This window comes from Octopus bimaculoides, chromosome 3, assembly GCF_001194135.2.
Source record: "Octopus bimaculoides isolate UCB-OBI-ISO-001 chromosome 3, ASM119413v2, whole genome shotgun sequence".
In the NCBI taxonomy this organism is placed as follows: domain Eukaryota; kingdom Metazoa; phylum Mollusca; class Cephalopoda; order Octopoda; family Octopodidae; genus Octopus; species Octopus bimaculoides.
Window position 1 is genome coordinate 60214901 of NC_068983.1, and position 12171 is coordinate 60227071.

The 12171-nt window shown below is 35.9% G+C and overlaps 1 protein-coding gene across 1 annotated transcript in view; it reads right to left on the bottom strand.

Annotated features, from left to right (window-relative positions):
* LOC106879429 (peflin) overlaps positions 1-806 on the bottom strand; it is a 30552-nt gene extending 29746 nt beyond the window's left edge. The window contains exon 1 of the mRNA XM_014928984.2: positions 667-806. Within this exon, the coding sequence (XP_014784470.1) occupies positions 667-693 (27 nt within the window). The 5' untranslated portion in view covers positions 694-806. The remainder of the gene's footprint in view (positions 1-666) is intronic.
* Between the last annotated feature and the right edge of the window lie 11365 nt (positions 807-12171).

Genomic DNA, 12171 nt, shown 5'->3' on the forward strand with positions numbered 1-12171 from the left:
ATAATTTGCTGATGACATATTTTATTTCGAAATTACGACGTCTGTTTCTTAAAAAAAATTGGGATCCAGCCCTTCTTTGATTTAAACATACAAAAGAAAAAAGAAACAATACAATTCTCAAATAAAATTCATTAATTACCCCAAAAAACGATAAATCATTTCGTTAATTGGAAACAAAGAGCAAATGAAATTCCTTGACAATTCAGACCATAAATATTTTTAGTATTTCTTTTGTTTTTAAAAGCAACTCTTCATTAAAACGGAAATATTTCAAAATCATTTGTGAAATTTTTTTTTTTTTTTTCGGAGTATTTTTAAGAAAGAGGTAAAACGAAAGAATTTTCTGTGAAATTAAAAGTCTTCCAGAGAATGTCCTTTACATTCTTTCAAAGATTTCATCAGAGACAGAAATATTTAAATCGAAATATTTGCTAAAATAAATTTTAGACGAAGAAAGAAGGGGAAAAAAGGGGCGAATTAATAAGAATTAGAAAGTATTCCGTGTCGTTCACAGGTGAAAATATATCAGAATTTGAAACGGGGTAGTTTAAAACGGGTACCATTTTAACAGTAAATGATTTGTTTTTTGTTTTCGTTAGTGTTTTCTTTCTGACTCGAATCGGACACTGTAAGTCACCAATGAGTCAAAACAAAAATTTAACTTACTTGTCCATAACTCCACTGATGCGCCATGATTGACGAGACAAGGGGGATTACTCTAATTGGCTTCCTCGCCCTTTATTACTTCTTTTAAAAAGAGATCTAACTCGCTTGCTTCTTTCTTTCTCTCTTTCTCTCTTTATTTATTTATTTACTTATTTATTTATTTATGTTGTCCCGCTGAAGGAAATTATTTGTTCGCGCACCAGTATTCTACAATGGGGTTGAAGTAGGAGAGAAAGATGATTTTGTGAGAAAATGAGTTCGTGTGCACTACATCCCGATGATAAAGTTAAAAGAGTGAACAGAAAGGAGACGTATAAGTCAAATAAAGAAAGATAGCAACGAAAGCCTGAAGTGCATTGCACAGTTCACAGGATAAAATACAAAATGTCAGAAAAGTTAACAGTAAAAGAGCCATAAACAAGAAATGGTCAATAGGCAACTCAGAAGTTGTCAGCGATGTTTTTGGGAAGCATGAAATTTTTGGAAGATACAATCGTCAACAGACAATAATAGTCTATTCCATACTTCGACAGTTCTGAGCGGGAAAAGAATATTTCTGAAAGCCAAGGATGCTGCGCTGCCTTTTTTTTTTTTTTTTTTTTTTTTTTTTTTTTCTATCGAGAAGGCGGACATTTTTTTATAAACTCTCTAAAGAATCAAGGTTTGAAGTTTTGAAAAATTAAAACACCATCTATGGTCATAACTTTCCGTAATTATATCCAGAAAATTTTAATTTCTTGATTTAAAAATAAATTACTTCTTAATAGACTTTGCCCTCAATTTTTTTGCTTCTTCAGCTATCACGACAAAAGTTGGAATATTAATAACTAATTAAATCCACAGAATGCCCTCTTTGGAGCCTATTCGATATAACATGAATAAATGGGAACACTGACTTCCATCTTTTGGTCTGGAAGGAAGGCAGCATCCATGACTTTTACAAAGGTTCTAAAACTGGTGAAGGGAGGAGGATATACTCAAACTGGAGACCTGGCTTAAATGCTCTCTCTTGTAACGAATAGCTTCTTAGATTCTAAGCTAAGATTCAAAATTGAATCTACATTTTTCTACAAGTTCCTTTTCTATTCTTCTTGCACTTAGAAATTTATGAGTGTCAACTTTCACCTTTAATTAAGCTCTATTGTTTAAATTAACATTCTTGGGTTAAATACAGTTCAAGGGAGATAAATTCATTACTTTCCATTGTTTTCTGACCCACATCCAGCTTTCCAATAAATATAAATACAGAACCCAAATTTGGTTCTTCCCTTTTTCTTTTGGCACCGACAGAGGAAACACTTAATACAGCTCTTATTCTCTCTACTTGTTTAGACTCTCTTACTCTCTCTCTCTCTCTCTCTCTCTCTCCTTTTATTGTCTGTCTTCTAGCAGTCAACAAAAGGTAAATGTAACTACCTACAGATTGGATATTAGTGTTGTGAATAATCATTGTACAACAACTTGAAAACGTATCTTAGACTGTAACGATGAAAATAAAGGGCCATTTCAACCAATTAGTAATATTTTTCTTCCTCTCATTTTAATTGCCACATACCTTTATTATACTCTTCTTGAACACAAAGGTGCATAAAACCTTTTGCCAGGTCTCCATGACATATAAGTGATCAAGATCACAACATTTCTCTGAACGGGATTCTAGTCCATCACAGAGTTACTTAATTATAAACCATTCACACCGAAAACATATTAAAAATTTGTTTACATGTAAAAAAACAAACATGAACTATTATAGCTTTTAAATTTGACAGGAAAAGAGAGGCTGATTTGCTGGTGTAAAGGTAACACCCTTAGTTGCGTTAACAAAGGGATATAGGCTCAACTCCCACATGGAGAGAAAAGCCTTCTTTTTTCTGTTGTGGGCTTATATGCCCCTTTATTAAACTATTTTCCGTAGTCATTGCATGGTGATCACCATAAGTTTTAAGCTTATATAAAAATACCATTATTATTATTTACAGCATTGTAAATCACAGTATCACAATAAAAAACCATTCGCACTGAAAGCATATAGAAAGTTTGTTTACATAAAAACAAATACAAACTAACATATGATTCTTAAATTTGACAGAAAGAGGGAGGCTGATTCATTGGTGTAAAGGTAACTTAGTCACGTTAACAAAGGGATGTGGGTTCTCCCACGCAGATAGGAAAGCCTTCTTTTTTCTGTCGTGGGCTTATATGCCCCTTTGTTAGACTATTTTCCTTAGTCATTGCATGTTGATCGCTTTCATCATCATCATCATTATCATTCAACGTCTGCTTTCCCTGCTAGCATGGAAAGCAGACGTTAAACAATGCTGCTGCTGATGATGATGAAAGCGATCAATGTGCAATATAAAAAATACCTTTAATAAAAATAAAGAAAAATGTATTCAACTCAGCAGTAAGATTTTTACTTCCAATCTTTTTGGAAACATGTCTAGTCATGAAGAAACATGTTTCTTGGAAACAGGTGACAGAAAGGTTGACAGAAAGCTTTTAGAAGAAAACTTGGTATAAATGATTAATATCCTGGATAAATTTGTGTTATTATCAAATGAAATGCAAGCAAAATAAATGGTTTTCATAAAGTTAGATAAACTCATCAAGTATACTCATCTACATGTTTCAGTCATTAGACTGCAGCCATACTGGAGCACCTACTTAAAGAATTTATAGTTGATCAAATCAACCCCAGTACCTATCTTTTTGTTTTAAAGCTGGTATTTGTTCCATCAGTGTCTTTTACTGAACCACTAAGTTACAGGAATATAAATGCACCAACACCAGTTGTTAAGCAGTGGTTCAGGACACACAAACACACAAACATCCATACACACACTCACGCATACACACTCACACACACATTCACACACACATGCACACACACACACACACACACACACACACATGCACACATATATACACAACAAGCTTCTTACGGTTTCCAACAACCAAATCCACTCACAAGGCTTTGGTCTGCCTGAAGCCATAGAAGACACTTGCCCAAGGTACCACACAGTGGGACTGAACATAGAACCATGTGGTTGGGAAGCAAGTGTCTTACTACACAGATATGGCTGTGCCTATTAAAATAAATTGTTTTATGAAAATCTTTTCACATCTAATCACGTCCTCTAGAAACAAAGTTGTTACAAATTGATGCCAAATTGAGTTCACTGGAGTGTAATTGGTAGCCTCTAGTCTTAAATTTGCTTCCCAATCACATGATTTTGGATTCTTTCCCACTTTGAGGCACCTTGACCAAGTGTCTTTTACTTTCTGTTGCCAACTCTCAACTATTTCCAGACAAATTAATATTTCCCCATGACTGGATATGTTTCCACGAAATACTGGAAACCAAAGAAACTGCTTGTGTGATGGTGATACTCGTTTACAACTTTCACTCAATGTCAAGGGTAAAACACCTAAAACAGTGGAATCCTTGAAGAAATAAGGAGAAGCGAAAGTGCATTCTACTATTCTTTTATTCTTTCGTGCTTTTACTTGTTTAAGTCATTGGACTGTGGCCATGCTGAAGCACCACCTTAAAGGGTTTAGTCAAACAAATGACTCCTGTACTTATTTTGAAGTCTACTGCTTATTCTATCATTCTTTTTCATTAAACTGCAAAGTTACATCTATGCATGCATATATATATCTATCTATATATATATATATATACATACATAAAAGACACCATTTCGAGCGTGGCCGTTTTCGTGCGGGTGACACGTAAAAGCACCCACTACACTCTCTGAGTGGTTGGCGTTAGGAAGGGCATCCAGCTGTAGAAACTCTGCCAAATCAGACTGGAGCCTGGTGTTGCCATCCGGTTTCACCAGTCCTCAGTCAAATCGTCCAACCCAGGCTAGCATGGAAAGCGGACGTTAAACGATGATGATGATGATGATGATACATACATATCACGGAGGCAAGGTGGCTGAGTTCCTTTCAAGCATTGGGCCTCATGGAAGCAAAGTGGCCAAGCTCCTTTTGAGTGTTGGACCTCACAGAAGCAATGACCAAGACCTTTGGCATTATGTCATGCTTGAGAAGAAGAACCATCAAGCCAAGCAAAATCACAGTCATGGCAGATACTGGCTCCCATGCCAGTGGCGTGCAAAAGCACCCATTACACTCTCAGAGTGGTTGGCATTAGTAAGGGCATCCAGCCATAGAAAACTGTGCCAAATCAGACTGGATCTTGACACAGCCTTCCAGTGCCCCAGCCCAGTCAAACTGTCCAACCAATGCCAGCATGAACAAGGGTCAGTAAATGATGATGATGATGATGAGTGTGTTAATTAATAAGGTATTAAAACAGAATGACTCTCCCCAGACACAATAATATATATATATATATATATATATATATATATATATAGTGAGAATTTACAAAAAAACAAAAGACGAGCATGAGTGTATAAACAACAAGCAGATGTATTAGTTTAATGCTCAGGAAGTGAGAAAGTCTTTTACATTTGAGCCTACGCTCTTCCACAGAAAGGAACACAGAAATAAACAGGGAGAGAAAATAGAAAAAGGTTTAGTGGCTAGCGATCTATCATGGCGAATGCCTGACCATATATACACTTTATTATTAAAGCTACAAAAACATCACAAAAACATCACAAAAAACTGCTACTCAGAGTTTCATGTTCCCATTCGTTGGGCAATTGTGATTGAGAATGGGGCAAGAATTAATGTTATATGTATGCATCATCATCATTGTGTTCATTTAACGTCCAATTTCTATGCTGGCATGGGCTGGGCAGTTTGACTAAGACCTGGCAAGCCAGATGGCTGCACCAGGCTCCAATCTGATTAGGCAAGGTTTCTACAGCTGGATGCCCTTCCTGATGCCAACTACTTCAAGAATGTAGTGGATGCTTTTTACATGCCACCAGTACAGGAGCCAGTGAGGCAGCACTGGCATCAACCATGCTTGAATGGTGCTTTTTATGTTCCACCAGCATGGGTGCTAGTCAGGCAGCACTGGCATCTGTTGGCGGCACTGGCATCAGTTAGCAGCACTGGCATCAGTCAGTAGCACTGGAATCGGTCGGCGGCACTGGAATCTATTGGCCACATTAGCATCTGTTGGCAGCACTGGCATCCATTGGCAACACTGGCATCAGTCAGTGGCACTTGCTTCCATACAGTTTGCATTAATCAAATTCATTCATAAGGCATTTGTTGGACTGGAAGTACAGTGCAAGACACTTACCCAAGGTGCTGCATAGTGGGACTGAACCTAAATCCACATGGTCACAAAACAAACTTCTTAACCATACAGTTTCACCTGCACCTATCTAGAGAAACATTTTTTATCAATAAACCATACAGATTGGTTTGCAGACAATAAGTACAAATTTATTTGAAATTGTATCCATGAGAGTATTGATATGATGTTCATGAACAATGGTTGTTGACTGAAGGATTTAGTGTACCAAAACTGTATTTTATGAGGTATTTTTCAATGGTTTCAGTATGAGAATCAATGCCATTGAGAATTATCTTTGAAACTGTCTAATCTATCTTCATATATTTGATTAAATAATAAAGGAAGATGGTAGTGTTGAGTTTCACTTCTGAAATAGTTATAATCTTACATAATCCTAGAAGGAGGATATAAATTAACACCAAATTAAACAAAAAGACAAAGACACCAATGATTTTTTCTTTATATCTTATAAAGAAATATCACTATACTTCCACACCATACTTAATCAAACAGAGAATAAAGCTGCTGGATTGAAACATTCACACCAGTTAAGTATCAAAATGGAAAAATGAAACAAAAAAGACACATACAGTAGAATATTTGCCATCTGTTTCAATCGATTTCCTTCTAACATAAAATCTCTTCATTGTCTTCAAATCAATCCATTCATATAAAGAACAGATTATAATGATTATTGATATTCAATGTCAGAATTGATTAACATGAGTATTATTAATAAGGTTGACTTCACAGCATTTCATTTGAGAAAAAAGGAAGCTGAAACTAAAACTTTAATTAATTCCTAAGAATTATCATGTCAAGAATCTTACCAAAACATATCATTCTCACTTTTATTGCAATCTTTTCGTCATCAGGTAAGATTTCTATTGGTATATTTCTTCAACATTATTGTTAAACTATTTTCTTTTTTGAACAAATTCTGAAAAAAAATATATCCCAAAATTACTGATATAAATGTTGAAACTATACTTAAAATCTATTTTTAAAAAGATTATTATTTCCTTAGGTGCAGGCATGGCCGTGTGGTAAGAAACTTACTTCCCAACCACATGGTTCCAGGTTCAGTCCCACTGCGTGGCACCTTGGATAAGTGTCTTCTATTATAGCCTTGGCCTGACCAAAGAGTTGTGGGTAAAGCTGGTAGACAGAAATGGAAAGAAACCCTTTATATATATATATATCTCTGCTTACCTGTATATGTATATGTATATATATATATATATATATATATAGGTAAGCAGAGATAGCGGTTATAGTAACCGACTAAGGGATAAAAACATCCATATTTACTATCAATATCAGTTACCTGTGCTATCCCTGGGCATAGGTCTGCAGGCACACTATGCTCGTAGGGTACAGGTAACAACAGAATATAGAAATAACCTGTAAATATTTCCCTAGATCACTCTTTTGCCTATCGAATTTGAAGCTCCATGCTGGAAGATGGTATGATTCTAATATATTGAGCCTCCTGGCCTCTTCTCAAGGCCCTGTTTTTTCCTATTCCCTCTTCTCTTCAATTATTTTATTTTACGCATTTCTATTCACCCTGATGAAGCTCCATGTACTAGACTGAATGTCCTATGAAGATGACGAATATTTTCGGAATTCTTTCGTAACCACTGACTGGCATTGGAAGCGGGAATGGCCATAAGAATTGTTATGTCACAGAAATGTTATGATGTTATGTCAAGTTTTGTATTAAAAAAAGATCTATAGATGTGGTCCAGTCTGTTTGTTGATCAAAAGTTTTCTCCATTTTCTGATTATTTAAATAATATATATATACATATACATACATACATATATATATATATATATATATATATATATATATATATATAGGAGAGGTGTTTGTGTTTGTCTGTGTCCACCACTGCTTGACAACCACTGTTGGTGTGTTTACATCCCAGTAACTTAGCAGTTCAACAAAAGAGACCAATAGAATAAATACCAGGTTTGAAAAAAATAAGTCCTGGTGTCAATTCATTCAACTAAAAGTTCTTCAAAGTGGTGCCCCAGCATGGCCACAGGCTAGTGACTTGAACAAGTTAAAGGATAAATAATTTACTTTTAATATTATTGTTTATTTAATTCCTGCATTGGTTGTATCTATATAGTTGATCCTTTACCAACACTATCTCAATAAAACAATAGAATTAGAGATCTTCCAGCTTAGTAAAAGCAGGAAAAGATTAAATAAAAATATGATAATCTTAATCCACCTAAATTTATCAAAATCCAACTTTATTTAATTAAAAATAGTGCATGAAATTATATTTAACCCTTCCATTACCATATTTTTGTTGAAACACTCTATGTTTGTTTTAATTAATTTTCAATGTGAGAGCAAATGAAATTAAGCATTAACTAATATGCATCTATCAGTTATGGTCATCTTATTCTGTAAAAATGGTAAATAGTATAGGGGATACGTAATATGGCAGAAATTGACAGAATGTTACTGCATCTGGTATTGGGTTTGTAAATGGAAGATACATTAAAAGATAATGTGAAAGGGAACTCAAAATACTTGATCAAAGAAGACAAACGATGTAATCATCATCATTGTTTAACTTTCCATGCTGGCATGGGTTGGACAGTTTGACTGAGGGCTGGCAAGCCAGAAGGCTGCACCAAGCTCCAATCTGAACTGGCAAAATTTCTACAGCTGGATGCCCTTCCTAACGCCAACCACTCCGAGAGTGTAGTAAGTGCTTTTTACATGCCACCGGCATGAAGGCCAGTCAGGCGGTACTGGCAACAGCCACGCTTGAATGGTGTGAGAGTGTAGTGGGTGCTTTTTACATGCCACTGGTATAGGAGCCAGTCAGGCAGCACTGGCATCGGCCAACCTTGAACGGTGCTTTTTATGTGCCACCGGCACAGGAGTCAGTCAATAGTTAATACATATTTATTACAGGTGAAATTAGCAGGAAAGAAATTACTAAATAAAAAGATATGTAAAGACAAATTATGTTTACGCATTTAAGAAGGAAAGTAAATATAATTGTGTATTTCGTAATGGAAATGATGTGCATTATTTTTGAATTAACAAATTTCAATTACTAGAAAAAATTTAATTTATTATAAACAAAAATTTTAATTCATTTTAGTTAAGAACAAATTACTAAATAAAGAATATTAAAGGTTAAAGAATTACATATATATTTGTTTAACCCTTTTGATACCAATCTGGCTGAAACTGTCTCTGGCTCTATAGTACAAATGTCTCGTTTTCATAAGTTCTGAATTAAAATCTTCCACTAAACCTTAGTCACAATTTATGTTCCTAACACTGTTTGCTTCCCAGCCACGTGGTTCTAGGTTCAATTCCACGTTGAGCAAGTATTTTCTATTATAGCTTTGGGTCAACCGAAGAAGCCCATCATATATATGTGCGTCTGTCTGTGCTTTTCCTCACCACTGCTTATCAACTGGTGTTTGTGTATTTACATCCTTGTTTGGCAAAAGGGACCACTAAAATAAGTACCAGGTTTGAAAATTAAGTACTGGGGTTGACTGATTTGACTAAAATTCTTCGAGGTGATGCTCCAGCATGGCCATAGTCTGATGATGGAAACAGGACAAAAGAACTAATAATAGCTGGTTAGTTGGTTGTATGGTTGGTTGGTTGGTTGATTTCTCTAGTCAGGTTTTAATCATATAGAGAGGGAGAGAAAATAAAAAAGAGATACAGGTAGAGTTAACATAAGTAGTGCAGAAAGAGAACTCTATACTAAGCTTGGTGGCAGGCAATAAGTAAGAGAATGCCCTGCATACACATACACACACATTGAAAAAGAAAAAATGATAGAGACAGACAAAGAGAAGAAAAAGTAAATACCAGAGTAATTATGGGAGAAGTTATACAAATGAGAAATTGCTTTATTTAATTTTATTTTAAGGTAATAAGTATTTTTCTTTTGAATATCAGCATTCATTTTAGTGTTTTTTTTTAAAGTAGCAAGAGATTTGATAAAAGTTAGATTATGCACGCCATGTTTCCTGATATTAATAATCCAAGGGGGGTAAAAGTATTCTTCCAAAGTTCATAGGATGAGTATCACTTTAGTAATAACACATTTGATAACAGAATGATATGCATTTTTCTCATTATCATAATCATCATTTAACTTCCATTTTCCATGCTGGCATGGGTTGAATGGTTTGACAGGAGCTGGTAAGGCCAGGGCTGCACCAGTTTCCATAGTCTGTTTTTCGGCTTGGTTTCTACCACTTGAAGCCCTTCCTAATACCAACCACTTTACAGAGTGTACTGAGTGATTTTTATGTGACACCAGCATCAGTGCCTTTTAGGTGGCTCTATCACCACTGCTTTTTATGTGACACCGTCACCAGTGCCTTTTACATGGCACCAGCACCAGTGCTTTTTAAGTGACACTATCACTAGTACCTTTTAAGTGGTACTATCACCAGTGCTTTTATGTGGTACTATCACCAGTGCCTTTATGTGGTACTATCACCACTGCTTTTTATATGGAACCAGCACCATTGCTTTTTATGCAGCACCAGCATCAACATCAGAGCTTTTTATATAGTATATTAGTTTTGTGATATCATTTCTGTTGTGGTGGGCAGGTCTTCTTCAATACAGCAATACACCACATATCTCAGTCCTCTGTCATCTTCTTCATAAGACTCAGTGTTTTGAGATCAGTCTTCAATAATTCATAATAATAATTAGAAAATTTCAATACATATAAAAAGTGAGTAAATTATGAACAAAGAAGTCAGTCGTTATAAATGGTAAAGATCTACAAGACAATACCTGACTTAGGTTTATGAAAAATTATTAAATATCTTCAATCACAGATTTTTCTACTTCTATTATTATCCTATCTCTATCAAACATGATACTATTTCAAAATTTCACCTGAAAGGAGATATCTAAACTTACATAGAATCCACTGTCTGCACCTGTCATTTCTCTCACCTGGTCATCAGCAATGAAAACTTGTAATTATCCTGGCTCAAAATCTCTTGTTATTCCTCTAGGGTCATCTATTGTCACAAACCATTTTATGAACTCTTTCAATTACCAGCAGATATTTGAGTATCTGTTGTCCTGCAATGACAAACATATCTATCTCTCAATGAAGTCAATGTCCTTGTAGACTTCACGCACCACCTCTTATCTCTCTATACTCTTCCCAATCCTTCACTACTTGGTAGAAAGTGAATCATTTGTTATTCTGAACTATCTACAGCAGTTAACACCTTCACCTATTTCTATCTTTCACCAACATAACAACTTGCCAAATGTTATTGACTTTTTTGTACGATGTCTATGTTTTGAGCCATCATATTTTCCAGCTTCAGACTTAGGCTGCATGCTCAACCAATTAGATCAATTGGCACCTGTACCAGTAGAGCGCAAAAAGCACTGTCCAAGCATGATAGTTGCCAGAGCAGCTGCCTGACTTCCATGCCGGTGGCACATAAATAGCACCATTCGAGCGTAATCATTACCAGCTTTGCCTTCCTGGCACTTGTGCCAGTGGCACGTAAAAAGACATTCAAGTGAGGTCGTTGCCAGTGCCGCTGGACTGGCTCCTGTGCAGGTGGCACATAAAATACACCATTTTAAGCGTGGCCGTTGCCAGTACCGCCTGACTGGCCTTCGTGCCGGTGGCATGTAAAAGCATCCACTACACTCTCGGAGTGGTTGGCGTTAGGAAGGGCATCCAGCTGTAGAAATTCTGCCAAATCAGATTGGAGCCTGGTATAGCCATCTGGTGCACCAGTCCTCAGTCAAATCGTCCAACCCATGCTAGCATGGAAAGTGGACGTTAAACGATGATGATGATGGTAAGCCGAAATCTAAATACCAAATGGTCTATAGAATGTTCTAGAACTTCTGGGCTAAAGGTGAATGAATTCGACTTTAGGCAGAGCTATCACAAGTATATTTGGGTCGTGTTGCCTGCCCCCGTGTGATAGTCTCTCATCTCTCTCACCTATTCTTGCTTGATTTAATTGACCATCACTGATTACAAACTTAGTATTACATTTCAGTATATATTTGCATTAACCAAATGACTACATCATCATCATCATCACAATTTAATGTCTGCTTTTCCATGTTTGCATGGGTTGTATGGATTTTAGTGAGGCAGATTGCTCTATGGCCAAATGCTTTTCCTGTCGACAACTAACTATTACCTGTTTCCAAAAAAGGAATATTTCTGCATGAGCAAGCATGCTTTTCGTAGAAACAAACAACAATGTTTATA